Source organism: Falco peregrinus, chromosome 1, assembly GCF_023634155.1.
Source record: "Falco peregrinus isolate bFalPer1 chromosome 1, bFalPer1.pri, whole genome shotgun sequence".
NCBI classification, from domain to species: Eukaryota; Metazoa; Chordata; class Aves; order Falconiformes; family Falconidae; genus Falco; species Falco peregrinus.
Genome location: NC_073721.1, coordinates 84,832,373 through 84,855,809, shown reverse-complemented (window position 1 = coordinate 84,855,809; position 23,437 = coordinate 84,832,373). Strand labels below are relative to the sequence as shown.

The 23,437-nt window shown below is 39.5% G+C and overlaps 1 protein-coding gene across 1 annotated transcript in view; it reads right to left on the bottom strand.

Annotated features, from left to right (window-relative positions):
- The window catches only part of HSD17B12 (hydroxysteroid 17-beta dehydrogenase 12), an 89,513-nt gene that overhangs the window by 961 nt on the left and 65,115 nt on the right, over positions 1 to 23,437 (bottom strand). The window contains exons 7-11 of the mRNA XM_055793818.1: positions 18,157 to 18,191; positions 12,631 to 12,712; positions 7,654 to 7,719; positions 917 to 1,066; positions 1 to 719 (exon numbers count right to left, since the gene is read on the bottom strand). The exon at positions 1 to 719 is cut by the window's left edge and continues 961 nt beyond it. Coding sequence (XP_055649793.1) covers positions 615 to 719; positions 917 to 1,066; positions 7,654 to 7,719; positions 12,631 to 12,712; positions 18,157 to 18,191 — 438 coding nt within the window. The 3' untranslated portion in view covers positions 1 to 614. The remainder of the gene's footprint in view (positions 720 to 916; positions 1,067 to 7,653; positions 7,720 to 12,630; positions 12,713 to 18,156; positions 18,192 to 23,437) is intronic.

The following is a 23,437-nucleotide window of genomic DNA, read 5'->3' as shown; positions in this document are numbered from 1 at the left end:
ATGTATATATTTATAGATGAGCTATTACACTTATTTGGGGTTTTGGCCCATTTCCCTCAAGTTCATAACAAAAATCACCCTGGACCATGTAAGCAGACAAATGCTCACAAGCTGGCTGACAATGCAGAATCCCTGCAACTACCCAAAACCTGAGCTGGGAAAAAAATTACACTGTCAGTAGTGCTAGGTTACCTTTTTAAATAAACTCTCCCTTCCCACTCCTGCCCACCTGTCCAGAAATATGCGAAAACTACTACTTTTCTGCCCTTCACCCACGTGCACAATACATAGATGTGATGGACGCTATATGACCAAGTGGTTCCTCAACAGCACAATGTCTGATCAAGTCCATGTAAGTATTTCTTAAAGCACAGTGCAATTTTAGTCCAAAGCACGTCCCCCTTCATAAATCTATAAACAAATAAAGCCTATTTTAAAGTCAATATTAAGAAGTCAACAGTCCCGTTTCACCTGTATCCTCAAAACAGGACTGTTTCACTTGTTAGAAAGTACACCTACGATTGAAGATGTTCAAAACATTAGGTCTACTTGGTGCTGCACCATGGGTATGGAACCTGCAGCAGTCTCAGGCTTCTGAGATCGTTACCTCCAACTTACTTCTCCTTCATTTTTTTCAAGTAACGAGCCCGTATTTGTTTGTTTGTTTTCATGAGTAAATTAATGACAGCAGGCGTAGGTAGAAGAGAGAAGATCCATCCCTAAATAAAAAAAAAAAGGGAAGTCTTAGCTTTTTATAGCCTGTACTAAGTGAAATCTAACAGTTATCAGCACACACAAATATTACCAAGTTATAATTAGAAGAACAAAAATAATTAATATGCAAAATTATTCTTTACTCTTCTTCCATAATAAATGCAAAGGACATTCCAGATTCTTGTTTTCCAAGGCGACTTACCATGAGTGCATGGGGTAGGCACCCGTTGGTCCGCGACTGCAGGCCTACCGTGCCTAAGGCAGCTCTGACATATGTTTCAGGACTGGGCTTACTGAAGGTCGGCTTGCGGATTTTGGACATTTTTGTTGCCACATAATATGGTAGAACACTCTGCATGTAGGAAAGATCATGTTAAGCAGAGAATGCTTTCAGATTAACTTACATACCCATCAAGGAACTAATATAATTGGAAATTAGATAACCTGTATATTGAATTCTAGCTTAAGCTAAGCCTTCTTTCCAGTTCTAAGATCACAATGTACAATATCTAAAACATGTTTAATCTGGTATCTTGCGGGACATGTTTAGAAGGATAGGTTCAGTGTTCCACTGACAGTCAGCATCAGCAGCTGAGGCCCTACAAGTATATGGTTGAAAAGCTTTTCTTACAATTTGCCTTGTAAGTACAAAATTTCATTCCAGTTATTTAACAGAAAATGCTATAGTGTCTCTTCTCTGTAGTAACCCCCCAATGTTTGCTTGGGAGGGAGGCGCAGAACCCAAGACAGGGATTTTATGCTTAAGTAACAGCTCCACACTTTGGCACCTCTACAAAGGGAAACATGGAGGTGGGAAGAAGAAGGAGAAAAGGGAACACCAGGAGGCTTGGAACATTGAGCTTGTACTGCACTGGAGGGCTCAGAGGATGGAGGAGATACCGGTACCACAGTGGAAGACCTCAAGCACAGAAAGAAGGATCAAGAAACACAGCACAGTTAATGAGCTTTTATAGCAATGTTTGGAAGAAACAGAAAAAGGTGACAGGGGGTCACAGAACTACCTGGCCCTGACATAATGGAAAATCAAGAGGAAGCAGCATGTGTATACTGCTGACGGGGGGACACTGGTACCACAACAGCATGTCAGTGGTGAGGCAAGATAGACCTGGGGGATCCAAAATCACATTCCACCTATCCCTAGCTCATGCTGCTGGCAAAGGGAAGGGAAATGCATGTATACTCTTGCACTAGGAAGCAACCCCCTCGCCTCATAGTCATGATTTTGGCATTGCTTTTAACTTGTCCTCAATCTAGACCTCTAAAAAGGTCATCAAAAAAGCCCTGGTCTATAGCCACTTAATCAGATATTAAACATACCAGACCTCACAAGCTCAGAAAAGTTGGAACCTTACCAACACTTTGACAAGGACCTCCTAAGACTATCTGTGGCTGCACTAGTGATTCAATACAGTCACTACTGCCCATCACAGCAGTGAGCACTACAGTTCACATACCTTTACAGCAGATATCTGAGAAGTGTGCATCCACTTCTGCTACAGTCATGGATCTCAAAATGAGAATACCATCTTGAAACTGCGTAATATTTGGGCAAGTTGCAGTTTGGAAACCCCTGCTTCCCCACGTTAGTGTCTTAAAGAACAATGACCACAGGTTTGACCTCAGAAACATTTACTATCACACTCTCGGAAGCATAGCACAGGGGGGAAATGACCACTTGAATTCTCACTGACTATTCATCCATGCCATAGTGTGCACGCTTCAACAGGAATTTGACCACCACAAACAGGATTGGTATGTCTGCTCATTCCTTCACCCTAGAACATTAAAGCTGTGCACTTCTCTATATATAGGACTTTCAATAATATACCATGAGTCTACTTTAAAATGGAGAGGAAAAACATGGAGACTTGCACTTCAGAAGTCTAAGCAGCTACTGTTACCTTTGAAGTTGTCAAAAAGTTACAAATGCTTGGATAAGAAAACCACTCATTTGTTACCATAACAGCATAGGCACCTAGTTTCAGCTCCAGAACATGAGCCTCATCCATTCTTCAGATTACATTTCTAAACAGAATCTCCAGTTTGGTGTTTTTTAAAAAAGAAAGCAATTCTAAGCTTAAAATTTGGTGGTGAATAAGATATGCAACATCCCCACACAGAGTGGCATGATAGTTATAGTTGTGATTTACTTTCTGTCTTCCTCTGTTAAAAACAGACTTCGTAAGTGAACTGCACTACCCAGTTAAGCCACTGGATAGCATGAAGGGGCAAACAATTGTGCCACAGACTTCAAGTCACGTAGAACAGGATTACACTAACATTTTTTTTTTTCCTCCCCAATGTGCTGCAAAAAACAGACAGGTATTTAATTTCAGAGGCATTAGATTTACCATCTTCCTATTTTAACAATTATGAAGAGACCTGTTGAATCCATTAGTTTCCCCCCCTTCTTCCTTCCCAGTTTAGCATTTTGCATTCAAACAGATACAACCCACACTACCTGGGGAAGTAACTGCATAGAAAATTCCTTTTCTTTATGCAGGGAAAGCCTAGCGTGCTCTCCAGTTTCAAGACGAGCCTTAGAAGTAGCTTATGTCAATACAATGTCTCTTGCTTGCTTAAAACATTTTCTGCTGCTTATAGCTCTGATGCTTATTAAAATTGGCTGGCACTCAGAACTGGGGTCTTGAATGTTGTATGAATGGAAGAAGTCAAGATCTCTAGTCCTAAACAGAAGCCTCTACTAATTATGCTACAGTCACATAAAAATAAGCCCCAAAAAGACAGAATAGCTTGTTTACAGAATTTTATCACCTATTTTACCTTACTTTTTAATAAGACCAGAACTCTTGGGTGTCGCTAAAGAAGTTTCTTTCCGTATCTTTGTGGGCAAAAGGAGGGTGGGGGACAAAGAGGAAATGGAGGAACTGCAACAACCAAAGCTGACCTGTACAGAAAGCTAAAAAGCTTTGGAGGAAGGAAGACAATGTCATTAGCCATTAGTTTGGTGACAGCACACTTTGCTGAATACCTGGACAGAGAGCTGGGCTTGTCCAGTGTGGTGAGAAGGAGGCTGGTGGTGACTCAATACCAGCCCAACATTTCAAGGGCAGTTGTGAAGATGATAGCCAAACTCTTCCTGGTAGTGCCACGCAGAATAACAAGAGGCAAAACTGTCAATTTTGGCTGTGGAGTGCCAGACTGGACACTAGGGAGCAAGCCTTTTGTTAGGAGAGCAGTACAACACTCAAACCAGACTGTCCAGAGAGGCCGTGGCACCCCTGCCCTTGAAGGTTTTCAAGATTTGCTTGGATAAAGCCATGACTAGCCCATGACCTAGTGTGAGCAGCAGTCACACTAACTCCCAGGCAATCCCACTGCTAGGAGAGTAGGAGGTTAAGACTAGAAAACTTTCTAGAAATCCCTTTAGATGAACACTTCCTTGGTTTTGTGATCTGTTATTTTATATAGTGGATACGGCAGAAGAAAACAGGTAGTGAAATGTTTTGACTGCTACACTTTTGCTACACATAGTAATGAAGTATAGAGGGAAAATGCCAATAACTGAAGTTTACAAAAACTGAGTAAAAGGGGTAAAGAACCAAGCAATATTTTTAGACGTATTCAAAAAGCAAAAGTTTCAGAAGAGTCTGCAGAAACCTTTCAGGGAGAGATTTTTCCAGTAGTGTCTTGAGGGGAGTCCTTACCTTCCTCATTCCTTTTCTTTCTGCCTATCTCTTTCTCTTCATGTAAACATACAGAATTTTCACTTACGCTATTACTGTGCTGCTTCCGTAAAATTAAGTAGGCCTGTCAGCCAAAAAGAGTGTATTTTTCATCTAAAGATGGCTACACTGCAATAAAAGCACTATATACTATCAAAACAGCTTCCATAGAGACAACAACCCACTTGAGCAAAACAGATATACTTTAGGTTCCTCAGAAACTGGCAAAATCCCCCCTGCGCTTTGTTTCTGCTTTTCATACAATGGTACTCTGCAGGTATGGGCATGGTGAAAGTTAAATCTTAAATGGTGATCTAAGCTGAAAGTGCGAGTCTGGAATTAAAAGCACTACACTTCTGAAGGTCACAGATATGAACTTCAAAGAATCTAAGGGAGGTGCAGTCTTCCTCAAGGCTTGAGGGAGGTAGGTCAGCTAGTCTTCACAGGAAGGTACTTGTAATATTCATTAGTGGTTTATAGTGACTTAAGATGGAACAAGACGACAAGGACATGGACTGCAATAAAATTAGCATAACAAATTGAAGCTGTGACAGCTATTGGTCATCAGGTCCACATAACTCAGAATGGCAATTCACTGTCTACATTTAGGGGCAAAAAAGCAGTGCTGTCAGGAATTCAGCACTCTTAGCCAACACGGGAGGTACAAAAAGACAGCTTACCACAACCTGTGAAGTTTTGTATGGGAAAACGTAACTGTTGATACAGAAAGCCAGATTTAATTCTTCATTTGTTTATGTTAAAAATGTAAGACACAGAAAACTTTTTTCCTATCTTTTCCATACCCAAATGCTAGAAATTCTCTCCCATACTATGTATATTCACACTGTGTTTAATGCCTTCAGCCAAGCATGAGTTACTGAATTATTTACCTTTCAGTCTCAATAGGTACTCCATAGTCTTAACTGAACAGTACCTGCTCCTTCTTTGTTCGTCTCTTAAACTGGCAGAATACTATCTAAACAAAATTTGGGGAGGAGGAAACAAATGCACATAAGACCAACACATCTCAAAGATGTAACACTTATCTCTCCTGCAAGCACCTGTCTCTAAATACTCTCAACACTGAGGTAACCATCAGCAGCTCTACCTGAGAAAACACAACAAAACAGAGAAAGAGCTTAGACATCGTACTGCAACACGCAAAAAGAAAATCACACCCAGCTCTACTGCCAGTGAAGCAGCCTGTGCCTCGCAGTTTGTAGGTTGGCTTAAGCAGGGAAGAAATCCTACCAGAAGACTTCATATTATTGATGTAGACAAGAGAAATAGTCTTACCGGTTTCTTTAGTCTCATTTGGAGACTGTGACCACAGACTACAAGAGGGCCATGCTGCATGTAGATGAAACTGATCAGAAAAACAGCTGTCTGATAATGAAGCTAAATCTGCAATACAATCTGAAACACACTAAGGAGACAGAAGCAATACAGAAGAGTGAAAGTGAAAAGAAAGCTGTAAGGAACTTGGCAGTATGGTAAAAATTGACCCGTTGCAGGACCATTTGAGGCTGAAGCCAGACTTGGAAAGCCCTGTGAGAAGAGAAAGTGACAAGGAGACATAAAACACTAAACACTGCTGCAGCTTCAACCACTTCAAGAACTGAGAGCACACACAAACCACCCTGTACACTGAACCTGTTGCACTTGCTCAGAGTGCTCTCTTTTCATGCATCCTGCATTGCTGCCGTTGGTTTAGCTGACAGTACACCCCAGGGTGCTAGGGCACAGCATCAAGCGCTCTGAGGAGAAAGCATGCTTTGGGAGCACTACAGCAAGTTAGAATCTGTTACCAGTGTAAAACTAACATCATCTAGTCTATCCTCAAGGTCTACAGCAGCAGTTAGCATGCTTTCACGAACCACCTTTGCTAGGTTTCTCTCCACTGCCAAGAGAGCCCAAAATAAACAACATCCCTTAAGATGTTTAGTATAAGGTTTAAATCTAGGTTTAAACGAGGTTCCCATTAAAGGGTCAATGACTACATGGGAATAGCTCGCACAGCAATTGCCTCTTTTTCTTAGCACAATCCTCTCTCAGGAACTGGGACAGGACATCGTAATAAACATCTAGGACTAAACATCTGGACACAAAACTGCAGGACATTTCCTGGTGATAAGTTCTTGTTTTTTAAGTATACTTAAAGAGGTAAAAAAAAATGTAGCACATCAAAAAGGTAACATAGTCTTAAGTTGTTAAGAACTTCTCTATGGTTTTAGCCATTAACAAAAGTTGTGCTCTCATGTTTAGTGATTACACAAATAAGGCAGGCAACTTTGTGCCATGCTCCTCATAGGGCGCTTGGAGTTCAGGTGGTTTTGAGAACCACCATACAGAACAGGGGAATGCCAGGTGTGGACATAGGCTAATCCTGTTTGGAAGAAGGTCCCTAAGTGAATTTAAAAAAAATAAACCACTGCCTTCACAGTACAGATAGGATCTTACACCACCTTTATCAAACCAGTTATGGCTCTGGAGAGTTAGCAGGTACAACAAGAAGTGAAAAATTCAGTGTTTGTAGCTTGAAGTTCCAGCTTTGGCCATGTTTTGGAAGCAAACACTAAAAGTACGTGAGAAGTGATATTAAAGCAAAATCCAATAAAGCTGTGAGAGATTGGCTTGGTTTGCTTTTATGTCCCATCAAAAAAATAACTGAAATCATGGAATGTAAACAAATGAGGGGAAAAAAAAGTCAAGACTCATTAGTAATGTGGAAGCCTGGTACTAAGAAAATTAAATCAGGCCATTACATACAAAGGGTCTTTGGGGCTTTTGTTTGTTCTTGCTACTATGCTTACACTAGCAGTTGATTCAGTGACACTGCAGGGACTGCAACTATTCTAGTCTTTTGAGCAGTTACCCATTGAATGTCTGTACAAATGCCCTCCAAAAAAAGTGCATTTCCGTAGATGAAGTTGTATAAAGATGTATTCTACTGAGTTGCACACGATTTTACAGAACATTTTATACTTAAATGTTTAATTACCACCGTCAGCTAAAAGAACCAAAACCACCCACAAAACCAAACTATGTTTTTGTTGCTTCAAGACACACTGTTTCAGAGTAACTTAAGAAAGCTGCTAATGGGATCAAAGGAAATCCTTATCCTTAATCTGTGTCACATATTCATGAATAGAGAATATGCTGATTCCCTTTTGTTACCAAGACACCAATGTTGCTGTGGTAACCACAGTTACATGAAACAAACTCTACTCACCTGCACAATGATGCCCTTGCTCTTATATTCTGCATGGAGGCCTTGGGAGAAGTAATCCACAAAAGCCTAGAGAGAAAAGAAGGGAAACGCACAGCATGCCACACATTAAAATGGAAACTATAGTTTGCAGGGTTTTGTAAGCATATTGGAATTACTATTTAAAGTTCCTATTTGCAAAGTGAAAAACCTTAGGTTTTCGAAGAAACTTTGCATATTAGAGCAACACCATCTGAATAGAAACCCTATGCTTACAAAGTATTTTTACAGAAGTGAGGCTCAATCTAAACAAATAAAATCCTTTTGCATTTAGAAGGAATAGGAACTAGATTGGTTACACAAAGCCTAGTTAATAAAGGAAGTAGTGAACATACAAAGTCTTATTTTATCTCCTTAGATGTTGGTTTGGGTTTTTTGGTTTGGTTTAGGGTTTTTTTAAGGAGTGGTTTAAGTAGGGTTTCTCTTGTGTGTGGTTTTTAAAACACACTGCTTAAATACTTTGTCTTCTGCCTTTACACTTTTGAGAAGTGCTACCCTATGGTGATACTTCTTCCTATTCCTAAAGTCCACCTCCACAGATTCTGTTCCAAACTTCTTGAAGTTTTAGAAATTGCAAGACTAAGTTTAAAGAAAGAAGCGAAAGGGCTTAAAAGGTGGATGCTAGTATCTGCCTTCAAGATGCCCTCACATCTGATACAGCTGCCTCCACAACCATGCCAAGGAAGTGTTGTCCTAATAACCCAAGGCTACTCAGCAGTTCAAACCAGCATAGATTCCCCTTCCCCGAGCTCTTATAAACCACCTTTCCACTCTTCCCTCCTGCAGTTCAGTGAGACAAAATATCAGGTTCTGCTATGGTTTCTTGTTTTAGTGAAACAGTACAGCTATGTAGGATGAATGGAGTACCTTCAGCTGAAGGAATTAAAACTCTTATCCATGCTTGAAGCTAAAATGAATACTAAATTAATTCAAGTATTTACGAAGCATTGTTTTGAAACTGGTCAGAAGCAAACAGCAAAGCTGTAGTATTGCACCTGCAATACAGTCTTCCTTTGGTCACCATGTCACCAGTGGATTCACACAAGTCCTAACTGAAAGTAGCGCTGCAAGTTTACAGTGTCCATTGTTTTTCCTACCAAGGTCATCCCACTGAACTCAGCCTATACAAGAAGCAACAGAAACACTCCCACACTGCTGGGCTATTTCTCTACATACACAAGATAGGAAAGGAAAAATGAGATTTTGCTGCATAGCAGATAGGTCTTTTTATTCTTCAAGTTACATGTACAAGGTAGGAGGCTCATTTAAAAAAAAAAAATCTTCTGTCCAGCTGTTCTTTCCTTTCCCCTTTCCCCCAAGCATAAGTTCTTAATGAAATTCAGTACTCAACATGAACAAGACTCTGAAAGTCTGGTCTAGCAGAAATGATTCAAGTGAGCTAGCCATCTTATTGCAACAATAAGGCACTTGCATAGACATGCAAGTAGTTCAGTATAGTCCCTGAACACATTTGCCAGATGCATGTGTGATAACTGCACAGAGTATATCATAATCTATTGAAAATAAATAAAAAACCTATATTGTGTTAATCAAAGTGCTGTGATCATTCAAATCTCTAAATATTTCTACATGACAAGAGTCCCAAAATCAGTTACTGCTCCAAATACGGAGAAACAGTATAAAGACTGTCATCCCTACTAGGTGCAAAAGGGTTGCAATAAAGAGAATGTTCATTTTATATGAGAAGAAAAAGCAACTTCCAGTATCCAAGTAAGCTTTAGAGGTTTTCTTCTTGCAGAACTGTATTTCAAGACAAGTTGGGTTTTCTATCTTCAGATGCTCATGCTCCCCAACAATCTTTAACTTAAAACCATCTTAAGAACACTCTAAGTAAACATCTTCTGAATAAGCAGATAAGCATTGCATGCAAGAAAATTTATTTTCCTTGTATATCCCATAACAAACCCAAATACTAAAGACATGGGGAAGAAAAAAGATACTGTATTTCACTTCTCATTAGTATTAACACAAATAGATAGGTAAACATGTCAAAAAAAAATAGGGCTATGATTTCTTTATAAGTTTCTCATTTCATTGTAAACTAGGCAATTCCCCACAGGAAGGTTAAAGAGTTGAACTGAGTCTCTTCCTGATAATTAGCCAAAGCCATTTACTTAAGACTTGAAGGATACTATGCTTTAAGCCCCCTCTATATAGATGAGGAAAAAACCCTAGAAACTGCAGATACAGTCTTTCTATAGCTGTATTAGGAGAGTCGCTTTCATGCTTACTAATCTTGCTGTGGTAGAAGATAAGCAGTGCTGATAATCGGCAGATTACTTAACCTGCAATTGAGTTGGGGTTTTTTGGTTTGTTTTTGGTTTTTTTTTGTGGGGGGGGGGGGGGGGGGGCGGGGGGGAAGAAATATTTGAGATTCTCGTTGAAAAAGACTAACCAAAAGAAGTGTAAGGCATATTATCACTAAAATCAGAAGCTCATTCATTCCATAAAGCTGAAGGCACTGCCACAATGGAAGTGACCTTTTATATTAAAACAAAGAACTGTTCTCTCAGGAAACAGCTATTTCAAGAGCAAATTTTGCCAGCTAAAACTAACTCAGGCTTTCCTGATTTCTAAACCTCAGTATCCCCTCCTTTAGTATGAATAAAGTAGCGTGCATCAATTCCTTCCTAGAAATACGAAGACATTACTGAGAGTCTAGAGAAAACAAGTCTGTTCTGACATGAATGACACTATTGAAGGCCTCTTCACCCAGTCAAGGTTCTGCTTCAACTCCTAAATCCTTGAACTCTTTAAGGTAATTACCAGGTGTACCTGAAAAAGCTGTGGTGCCATACTGCTTTAATACCACTGGAAATGTCTCTTGTGTACGTGATAAAACCAAATCCTTCAGTTCCATACTGCATACCTGTATTCTGTCTTTAAGGCATTAGCTGGAGATCTTATAGGGGAACGTTTTAGAAACCCCTATAAGTATCTCTGGAAAAAAATAAGACCAGCTGCAGCAAGACAAAACTGTCCCAGTGACAGAAACAGAAACCAGAGCAGATAAATCTAAAATGAAATGTAGATCTAGAGTAGTAACTTATGAACTGGTAAAATAAACCAGCCTATATGTGGAAGACAACTGGAAATTTCAGTAAAAGGAGGAGTGTCTGACCAAGTGGGGGGTTTGTTGATGAACTAAAAGGAGCATGACAGACAGAAACAAAGAGAAGTAACAGAGGAGAAACACAAAACCTAAACTAGGAAAAGACTAGCAAAAAACACAAAGTAGCAGTAAAGGATCCTACAGGCACACTAGTTTCAGGAGGAGTTTTGGAGAAATGGGGGTCTGATGAATCATGGAGAAAACTAGAGATAAAGGGTAGAAAAACATTAAGGTATTCAACACTTCTTTTGCCTTTGCACAGCCAAAGCCTCCTCACAGGCTTCTGCATGCACCAGTTTATTTAATGAAAGGCACAGGCAGCAACAATTTAGGGACTACTCAGAGAAGCTGGATGCATTCAAATCTGTGGAGCCACCACAGATTTACTCAAGAGTGCTGGAAGAAGTAGTCCATATGTATACAGGTCTGCTGCCTATGATATCTGAAAAACCATGGAAACTAGGGGAGGTCTTTGACAGTTGGAAGAGAGCTAACATATCCCTCCTTGAAAAGGCAAGAATGATACAGTCAGCTTTAACTCAGTTTGTGGAAAAAACATAAAGCCCTCTTGGAATTCATTTCCGAGCACATAAAGGTCAAGAAGGTACACCAAAAACAGTGAACACAGATTTACCAACAGCAAATTGCTTTCTACAGTGGAGTAAACTAGCTTTGATGCTGAGGGAAACAGATTTTTAATATATATAAACTGTATGTGTGTGTATATACAGATATATTTCTACTTCAGTAAAGCTTTTGACACCATCTTTTGCAGCATTCTCATTTGGAAGTCAAGCAGATATGTGTTGAAATGACAAACTGCTGGCCAGACAAAGCTGGCTGGACCACCAGGCTCAAAGGGCCATGATTAATAGCTTGACACCTGGCTGATAACAGGCAGACAACCCTGCAGATCAATACGAAGGCCCATATCCTTTGGTATCTCCTGTCAGTGACCTAGATGACACAGAGCACACCCTCAGCAAACTTGCAGATGACATTAGATGGAATAGCTGACATGACAGATCTTCAGTCCAGAGACCCTGATAAACTTGATTATCGTTAAACATCATGAGATTTCTTGACTGGCACTGAGTGAAGTGCAAACTTCTGCATACAGAGTGGGATAATGTCATGCCTTAATTTTGGTTGAGTAGCAGCCCTGCTGCAAAGAACCTGGAATTTATTGTGGCTACCAGGGAGAGAATAAGCCAATAATCCACTCACTGCAAGAACATTAAATGACATACTGGACTACATTAGCAGGAGGTGTGGTCAGAAGTTCAAGGGGAGTTGACTACTTGGTAGTGGCAAGGCCCTAGAGCTCTATCCTTTCTCTTACCTGAAATGCTAAACTTAAGGCAACTAATAAAAAAAAAAAAAAAAAGGACAAATGTTTGCTTCCAGCAAGCACCAGAAAAGTCCTACCTCAATATATATGTGTATATATATTGAAGATACACATCTTCAGTAAGATTAAAGAGTTTCAAAGTCAAAATAAGAAAGTGTGTTAAACTTTGTCAATGTCCTTTCTCAACCTCACACTAAGCTTGCTTGGTACACTAGATCCTTTCCCATGTAAAAGCAGAATGCATGAAACATGAAACATAGAAAAGAGTCATTTCCCTGCTAGTAAATGCTTGCACTCATTTTAATCTCAAGCTTCCAGCTTCCACTATTGGAAAAATTTAAGTTACAAACTCAGTCCTTAGTTCATGAAAGCACCACTAGATGGACACCAAAACATTTATTCCTGTAATGTTGGCTTATGTTTGACACTCAATTTCAGTGTGGAAAAGAACACTTACCTTAGTTGCAGAGTAAAGAGTCAGTAGTGGAGTTGGATACATCCCAGCAGCTGAGGAGATATTCAGGATTACTCCTTTTGATCTGAAAAGGCAGCAAAGATATATTACCATGAAATAGAAGGAACTTCTTTTCGTGTTTTGGAAAAGTACTACAAGCCTAAAGAAAACCTTTGGGATGCAACTGAGATTAAGATCTGTTTAAAAAACCCAACCAAATCCTAAATTGAAGTTTACAAATATGACTTTAAGCACAATTATAAGTATTCAAGCAGCTGCTATCAACCAATCAGGAACAACTCCAAGGTCAATACAGCAAGATAATCAAGCTCCATACATATATATATTACACACACACTGGGATAAACTATGCAAAACTGACTGAGTGAAGCTGGCACAAGTCCAAAAGGCAACTTCTACATCCCAGGCTAAGGTGGCAGAAATGGCAACACAAGTTTGTTGTATAGTTTACACTTTGATAATCCCTTTCATTTTCTGAATGTTACTTCATAACAGATCTTCAAGACAGGAAGCATCTGAACCTACTGCTCAAATACATAAGTATTTTACTATTGTATGGAAGATATTCAGTGGATGATTACAGAAAATGAGAGTTGTTTTACATCTGTATTACAGTAACGCTGAAGGTATTCCACAATAATATTTCAGGAAGGGTACCAGTCTGAAATTAGCTACTACCTGCTCTGCCAAGCACTGCTAAAGTATGTGCAGGTAGGACAGAAAGCAAGACTCCTGGGTTTCCCAACCCAGACTGATTTTGCGCATGTCTTTCTGAGACTAGTTTTACCTACAAAACCAGGCATATAATTTAGTGCTAAATAGAAAGAATTAGTTTTAAAAGCTTCAGGCAAATTAGGGCAAGTATGCTGTTAGTAGGTGCTACCAGACAGTCCAACACAGTAAAATCTCAGCTGCTTCTTACCCTGTAGTAAGTTCAAGCTGGTTTACCTGAACACACTAAGTATGCCGTGTTTAGTGCAGAGCGAGAATGTTCACGCAGGTAGGCATCACGCAGCTCAACTCCTGCAGATTCACATTGAGTTTCTCATCATATTTTTTCATCTAGATATACCCTATGCCGCTGCTGTCACAACAATTTAAGTAACCATCTTAAAAACAAACAGTTGAGTAAGTGACCATTAAAAATAAAAATGTTATAAGTCTTTGAAAATCATGACTACAGATTCAAACCAACATGGCTTCTGCCATACCACTGTGAATTAAATCAGGTTTTAAATCATCTCTAGAAATGAGATGGCTAATGCGACAGAAAATCATTCCAGTCATTCAGGATTTCAACCACCTTTGCCAAAGTTTGTTGCATTTTTCAGGAATTACCTGCAAGGCTTGGTTGATGAAATAAAGTAGCAACATGGATCAAAATATGTAGTTTGGAGAAAGTAAGACCACGAATTAATCATGAATTTTCACGACAGCAAAAGGTTAACAGTGGATGCCAGAAGATTTTCATATAAAGACAGGTGGTACTTGTGATATTTATTCATGAGCTCAAATGGGGATTAGCAGGGAAATGAGTATTCGTGCAGTTTTTAAGAGATTACCAGATTGCAGAATACTATAAGAATATTGGAGAATAGTATATAACTTTTCAAACAGCTCAGACTGCTATGTGAACGGACTACAGAATGGCAGATGAAAAATCAATATTAACAAAACCAACAACGCATACTAAAGAAAACCACGTGAATTAACCACAAACTTTGCAGGACTCTAAATCAAGTATCCGTTCCCTGGAAAACCTGAACAAAGCTCACAAGGAGTTCTTGTTTTGTGCAGCAGTCACCAAAACCAGCCAAAGAACAGGGTGGTGGAGATGGCAGGGACAGATCCACAACCACTGAAATCCTGTAATGAAGTCTACAGAACACTTTTATCCCTCCTAATATTAGGCAGAAATATTAAGAACCTGATGATTTAGGAAAGGGGAGAAGAAATAAGAAACTGATACATCGATGGGGTGAAAAGACTGGTTCAATACTGCCATTTAATAGACTACTAAAAGCAGCCATGATAAAAGTATACAGGCTAACGAATGACAAAGATTAAGATCTTGATATATCCTCTCAGAATAGAAAAGAAAGATGACATTTATTTAAATGAAAGACTGAAAATTTAGATCCAATAAAAGGAAGTGTTCTTCCCATATTCAGACTACAGGAGTACTTGCCACAAAACTTAATTCAGGACAAAAGCTTAACGGGATTAAAAAAAAAGTAAGCATTTATATGGATAAGCAGGAGCCTCACACTTATAAACAGAGGCTTTAGAAGAGAGGCTGGTATTCAGGCTGTAAAGAACTCAGCATCTGGCTAGACTGCAACTTTCCAGCAGGAGTAGTGACTGTCATTTAAGTGCAGTGAATTAGTGGTCTGACCCAGTGAAGAAAATCTTCTTGGAAACACAACAAATTAATAGCAGCTCCTTGCAGAAGCTCCACGTATTGGTCTCTTTGAAGCAGTCAATGCCACTGTGGGTTTTGTGGTTTGTATTTTTTCTTTACAAAGAAAAGAGTCCCAGCCTTAAAAGCTCATAACTTAAAACCTCCAGATAAAAGGAAACTGAGAAACACGCATCTAGGGGGAATGCTTCCAATTACTTCAATTACAATCTTCCTTCTTAGAGGAATTGCCGAAATGTTTTTAGGGAGGGATCTGAAGAACTAAGGGAGCATTGGTGCAGCAAAAAGAAATTTTAGCTCCATCCAACTCTACTATGCAGTTAATAGGAAAAAAAAAAAAAAAAAAAGTTGGTTAAGATGAAGAGAGCCAGGCCCACACCCTCACACCTCCCCATCATTCTACCTTAAAGTGGTCCAGCACCGGGAGGCTATATTTAGCCATCTCCCTGTTGCTGTGGCAACCAGCGCCTGCTCCAGCTGCACAAGTGGAAAGAGCAAGCTTCCTCTGTAATGTAATTATGCACTTGCTACTTCCCTGGCAATAAATACCATAGTCTGATATTTGTCTAGAAACAGTCAACTGATTTTTGGTGGTGGTGGGTTTTTTGTTCCCGAAGACATCAAGCTCCAATTTTCAGTTGTCTGAGTCTCCCACCTTAAGACAGTACCTGAAAATTTACAGAGGAACAATAGGAAGCTGCAGATTATAAACTGTCACTTTAAGTGTTCAGAGCACAGGAGAGGAGCCAAAGCAGAGAATCTAAATGCCATTACCAGAAGTGGCATTCATCTAATGCCGCTATATTTATTATGAATAAGAAGTCAAAAGTCAAAGACACACCAAGATGTACTTATGTCTTCTCCTTAACAGACCTGGTTGCAAAGCATGTACAGTCTAGTCTATTTCTGTATTTGTCTTGTAATATATTGCTATAAATCCAACATTCAAATATGTAAAAGTACACACTATAGCTAGCTGCAAGATGCTATAGTGTGCTACATCATATCCATCTACTTGACACGCTATCCTTCTTGAACAAGTGAGGAATAACGATGGGATTCCTAGTCTAGTTTTATTCTAGAGCCTGGAGCCCTTTTTCCTGACCCATGGTCCCACATGAGAAGTTTACGGTTCACCCAAAGAGCAGCCGAGTACAGCTACTGTTCATTCATGCCCGTGGATTCGCTGGACATTCATGTCCTCCTGTGGTTACCCACTCTGAGCGGCGTTAATGGCCTGTGAGCTATGACTATGCAGAAGTTGGCAGCTGCAGACATTGCTTCTGTGCACTGCAAACTCAACGGACTTCACAAAACCAAACATAAAATGGAAGCTTTTTCAAATATTTTCCCCTCGGATGGAAACCAAGGCCTTCATTCAAATGGAGCATTCATTTAAAGTGGCTCCTCACACACAGGAAAGTTCAAGATGAGTACTACTATTTAGGTTTTTTTAACCACTATTAATCTTTTTTTTTCCAGGTTTCTCGAACATTTATCCATGAGATTCCTGAAGTAATCACAGTTAGGAAAAGTAAGAAGAAACATGACTGTGCGCTCAAGGGTAGCCAGAACCAGAAGTCAGCACAATGCCCGTTTGCTGCCTTTCATTCAAACCATCTTACCCAGGTTAATATGTAACAGAAAAACATACGCAGGATATTCTGTAAGTAAAGTAGACATCATTCTGTCCTGAGCAGCTGAAGAGATCAACTCTGCCAGAGGGACAACTATAATATTTCTTCAGACAACAAATGAGGCAAGAAATTGTTAGAGCCTCAAAGTTCCAAAAATTAATAACAAACCAATATTAAATCCTTTGAAAACAGAATAGCTTTGGTCATGTTGGCATCTTTCAAGACTGGTGGTTTCACAAAAGGCAAGTCCCTTTATCAATAACAGTACGTGAGCAAGAAATAACTTTTGACTTACAAACCCTGAGTAGCTACCCCTACTGTACTACAATCCTCATCCTCTACTCCAGCTTTACTGGGAAACATTACACCCCTCCCCAGAGCTCTGTCTTTGGTTTTCTTTTCCAATTAAAGTTTCTTTACATGAAATAAACTTATCTCTTGATTAACTAAAAATCTAAGCTTGCCATCACCCTGATATGCTAGACACTGAATCCCACACTGGCCACTAGCTCTTACTATTTGCACTCAGGAAGAAACTTTGGTTTAGATGTGAAACGTTTGCCCTGCATCTGTGCAGCACTTGAATAATTTAATCCTGATCTGCAATTGAGATTCCCATATAGTGGGATGATACAATACCTTTTTTTCTTCTTCCTTAATTTTTGTCAGATTTGGAGGTTTGCCCCACACGTACGCTCCTCTTACAGTATTTGTTTGGAGGCAATACCCCAGTGACTTATCATGCACGGTTCTACACAGGTTTCCTCAGTGTTGCGAGCATAGTTCAGACCTGAGGTAGGGCGACCCCCACAAGCTGGGGTTAGTACCACAATGGTGTGGTGTTGATGTCCCAAACAGCCTGGGACAGTCAACATCAGCTAGAAAACAGCCTGGAGGTACTATGGGGAAACACTGCACCTTTTAGTTTCACTTGGGAGCTAGCTAGGAAGTCAGTATGCATCTTCCATGGCGACAGTAGTGTGCATTAACTCCTATTTTAAAGAGCTGGTCTCCAATTCTACTTTTCCCAACGATCACAGACTTTCCTCAATATACCTCCTACTGTATAATGAGAACATATTCTTTGCATCCATTTTACTTACAATGACTTAGAGAAATAGCCTTAAGAAGGTTATTCCCAGCAACTGTAACCGCCCCCTCAGAATAGCAGGTTGTTGAGTTAGTGCTGATGAGTCAGACGGGCTTTTTAATTCTGTTCTAAAAGGAATCACCACAACAGTGGAGAAGGGAGAGGAAAAATAAAAAGGGAATCGAGTGGAAAAGGCTTCCACCGTCTGATGATTCATGCACCATCAGCGTGACTCACCCGGCATTACTCTGCCATTAAAACATGGAGACTAGGCTGATTAGTCACAGTAATGAATTTTTCAAGAAAGGATTCTCCCCTATAAATAATGATGACTTTGTCTGGATAGTGTTAGCGTGACTCACCTTTCCAGCATGCCGGGCAGCACCAATCGTGTCATCTGCAAAAAGAAAACATTCGTGATGGCTCAGAATGCAGACACCAGACAGCCAGAGACCAAGGGAAACCTCCCTTCCTCCCAGAAGCAGCTGCCACCCCCTCCACCCCAACCAAGGCTCAGGGAAGCAGAGAGCATACTTTGCGTAGGCAGTTTATTTTTATTCTACCTGGATAACTTGGCTCTGTCAAGTAGTGTGTGCACTGAATCTGGTGAACCCATACAGCTAGCAGCATAAGAGTAAATAAAAAAAAAAAAGTCTTTGGCGCTCTGCAGCATTTGTGGCCCCTAAAGAACGTTAAACCACCAGAGTACTTTGGTACACGTATGATCTTTCTCTCCCCGCAAAAAGCATCTGTCTTCCTCAAGATTGACAAAATGTATCACCTATGCCAAGACTCAAGACAAGATCCAGTGCATTTTAGCTAGGCTTACCAAACTGCTGATTTTAGGTTAAAAATAAATCGTGGAGCAGCAAGGGCATTGGACAGAACTAGTGAATGTGAGTTTCCTATGTTGTGTTACCTACATTTAAGACCCCCAAAACATTTTTTGCTGATTACACAGATGTTTTCACACTGAAGAAACTACATCCCCATGAGGAAAGTAGCCCAGCAAACCTCCTCACTGCTCTAGAAGCTCCTCCCTTCGTTCTGAATCTGAGAAATGTATTTACAACCTGGCTGAGGGATTCTCCAGAGCAGTAATCCTAAAACAAGCTTCCCAGTTGCAAACAGAGCAGCTCTGACATGAAAAACAGATCAAGCATTGATCCAAACCGATGAATTTTCAATTAGTGTGAAATACTTATTTTTTTTTAATACTAATTACTACCATCCTAAAATTCAATTTAAATCCAGAAAGTTTCGGCCTTTAAGAAATAATGTTGTCGACGTTCAGCTTGTGCCAAATACCACCCTGTTCCAAACCAATCCTGTTAATAAATGTCATGTCACTGACACCCAAGACTGATCAGACAAGAAATATGAATTGTTACCACTTCTCACGTTTAAGATATTCCAGCAAGGTTCTTGAGAACACAGTGAGCAGGGGGTAATAAAGTACTCATAGCACCAAAATGTAATGGTTCTCACACTGATACCAAATTACCTTGATAGCTTAAAAGCATGAAACATTTGAGTAGTATGGGAGGAAAAACACACACTCGCAATAAAAAAAAGAAATCAGCATATACGGGAGTACGAAACACCTATAAGCACTTCTATTACAAAGAAACAAATCTTACTGTAGCAAGCTATTCATAACACCATCACCACTGCAGTAGCCCTTACATATGACTGAGTCTGGGTTTGGGTTTTTGGGGTTTTTTGTTTGTTTGTTTTTATTTTGAAATTACAAAACATACCCTTTCAGGAATAAAGGAGAATACCTCTCGTGCCGCCCCCCCCCCCCCCCCCTTTTTTTTTTTCTAAACAAAATTTCAGTTGACACACAAAGAAAATGGTAGAAGAGAGCTGCATTTTGTATTTTGGCATTTCTCACTTAGAATAGGTTCTGCCATCAGCCATACTGCATGACAGCTTTGATAAGGGACTGCACAGGCAGGAGTTGAACAGACCTTACTTTCATGAAGTCAACTGTTGACATTCTGAACTCTCAGCACTGCCCCAGTAGTTAGACTAAGTATTCAGATTTGGTAAACATCACCAAGTTAAACAGATCCGATGCAACTTCAAAAAACCCTCTAACATCAAGTCTAAGTATACATAAGCTTCTTACACATATAATGCTTCAGAAGAGATGTGGAAACAACTGTTTATTTTAATGTTAAAGAATAAAGAATGATTTGGGCTGATTTTAAGACTAGTTCTAGACTGGCAGATCTTTTACCTGGTGCATGCTTTACAATCTCTCCCACAGATCCCTTGGCAAAAAGCAGCACGCCATTTCTTGCCTCTCAGGGCAGTGTAATGCTGCATTTCATCTCCGTAGATTGACACATGGACACGGACTGAAACTGCCTTCCCTTAGGCAACCCATAAATGGTCTGAAAACCCAGTACAGGATCACCCACTGTAATGCAGAGGGAACCCCATATTTGAAACTTTGACATAAATCCACACAAATGCATTCATGTTCTAAATGCAAATTGCAACCCACCAAGCAGCTCTAACAGTGTATCACAAACCTGCTGGTTACTATTGATACCTAAACAAGAGCACAGAAAAACATGCTACAATAATTGTTTGACTTATATAAATATAAAAACTACAAAGCCATTGACAGCCAATATACAATAACAGGTACACCATTCAGGTAGAAATCAAGAAGTCTCTCACCACCAGCTGTGTTAAATAGTCTGTTTCTAAAGTTCAGCTGGACAGGCAATCAATTTTTTTTTTTACCTTCACAGAAAAAACACTGATGGTGAAACTGGATTTCATACTCAACATCACTTCCATTATTTTTTTTTTTTTAACTAAAATTGATATTTTGAGGGAATTTTTAAAAAATATGTGTGGAATAGGGCAAAACTGCTTTTCCTATCTGTATTTTTACATCTTGTGATGTGTGAAAAGAGATGTATGACTATTCAGTATCTTTATACACAGAAAAAACATAATTTCTTCCAAAGAACAAACTAACAGAAGGCAGCTCTCTGAGTCAGTCTCACCTCACCCAGCCAAGTCCACGCTCAGACTGTTCCAGCAGTGCAAGAGTACTATTGGAAAAATGCTGGCAGGGCATTCTGCAGCCATATTCGGGTCTGGCAAATTTATACACTTTACACACACATAAAATATTTCCAGCATTAATTCAAATAAAACAATCTATGGCAAAAATAGTTTTGCTGCTAACAGTACCCATACATGCTTGCATGACCTTTAACTAAAATAACCAAACTGGTTAACACTCTCATTTTCAACAGCTATAATCTCAGACATGTCATTATGAAATAGGCAGTTCAACAACAAACGTCCACAATTGAATAACTATCTCCCAGATAAAGAATCCAAATTTCAGCTAGGTCTTTTTTAGACATGGCCAGTTCTGTAACAGGGTGTATTTCATAAATGCCAAGGCACTGCAAATCTGAGTCTATAGGAATTAACATGTGGGATGCCAGAGAACTCTGTGGTGGTGTTTGTTTCTCTGAAGGCAACCTAATAAAGAAGAAAGTGGCAGGAAACCTGAAGGAGAGGTTGGGAACTACCCTAAGAAGAGTGCATTCAGTTAATAGTTACTGAACTCGCCTAGGTTTCCTTCACATAACTATTTTTCTGAACAAATACTACATTCCGCAAAAATACCAGTGCTGCCATTGAAAACATGAATGTTGCCAAAACTCGGAAGGCTCAGGTAATTTCAGACAAGTAGCCAGACACTGGTCTATGTGAAAACTGCCAGCTTATCCAAAGCAAATTGGTTTTTCTTTCTGAAAGCCTGCATTAGAGCAGAGTGAAAACATGCGTGCGCGCATGTGTGTGTGTGTGCGCGTACACACTTGTGAGAAATTTGCTTTTATATTTTGTATCGTCTGGCAAAAATTTATGTTCAGCACACAACCATGAAGCAGTAGTTGTTGAGGGTTTTTTTTTGCTTGTTTGTTTTTCAATGATTTCATAAATACATGTGAACTACCATAGAGTTTGGGGTACAGTTCCTTTGGTTCAGAAGGCTACATTGTTTTTAAGTGAACATCTTTCACACCTAACTGTCGAGCTCCTAAGTTCCAGGATGCTCACAGCAAATGGCTAACTTGAGGTAGAAATTCATTACAGACCATTTCATTAGTCTTTTACAGGCAGCTATCAATTTTTGATGGCCATTTATCTGCAACTGCATTTGTTACATGCCTGGCAAACACTGGTTGTCCACTCTTCCTCACCAGAGCTGTCTTCTACCTTCTAATTTTGGAAAAAGGAAAGCCACTTGTAGTCTAAGGAAGCACAGATACCTACTTGCAGATACAAAAATGCACAGCCATATAGCTAGTTTTATGTTCTAACACAGGTGCTACGCTTAAAAGCTCCTATTAGAGGACTAATAGTTAGAAGTTACAACCATCTATTTCCAGCAGTTTTTCTTCAGAAAAGAGATTTCCCATTCTTAGTGACCACCGAGTTGTAGCCTTTTCTCACTCCAGTCCAAGCAACAGCTCAGGAGTGGAGCTTAGGGAAAGAATAATGATTTGTAAAGTTTTGAATACCTTTCAAATGATATTCACTCAAGACTGCTAAAACACAGCAGGAACAGCTGAGGTAAATAATCAAAGTTGTCCTTCACATCTTACGGGCCACACAATTGATATACAAAGCCAGGAATCTAATACCACAGTTGTGTATTCAGAGACAAATTATTCTATGGTATGGTATTATGACTGCAACTCACTCTTTCCACTTCCAAAATGTATAATGACCTATAATTAAACTTATGCAAGTGTTACCGATTTGTTAATAAGTTAAAATTGATTGATTTTATTTGATTAATTAATTGATTTTATAAAATCATTTAATAGAATTAAAATATAGAAGGATAAGGGAAAAAAATTTTATAGGAAACTTGCATCTACGCAATAAGAGACATTATGGAATCTTTTGTACGTCTTGTACCAAGGCTAGAAGAAGGGCCTAGAACTATTGTAATAACTCTAGGGTTGAAAGGTTTCATTGTATTTAACCAGTCTTCTGTACACAGAGGTGTATTGAAATGTCAGAATATGAGATTAATGGGAACTGGGGAGAGTTGACTGGAACAGCTTGTAGTTACCTGCCAAGAAACCGTGAACTTTAGTAAAAGGTAATTCTGGCAGGGGGAGATCGCGACCACTGACTCATATACCACCTACCCAAATCGTACCCTAGACCCATTTCTGGACCTTTCTAACCTTTACTGCGCAGAATCGGATATGGGAGGAGAGTATGTAAATGATTTACAGGAAATGTTATGATTATGTATGAATAATTAATGAGTATGTATGAATAAGTTCTATATATGGAATCTGATTTTGGGACCTGGTGTGCGTTGATCGTGAGGACTCGCTCACGCACCCGGCCGTCAATAAAGAAGTGTCTGCTTATCTACATCACATTGGTGTCGATAAGTTCTTCATTCCGAGATTTCGGTAACACAAGTACAACAAAGGATGAAGCTAGAGAACTTGGACAAGTTTTCTACTTTGTCACACAGCTAAGAAGCTTCCCTCAGATCTCTTTCACAAATCTGAGGTGAAATTATAACAACTCAAAGCAACAGAACTTTTTAAAGATCAGCAATTCCCCATGGTG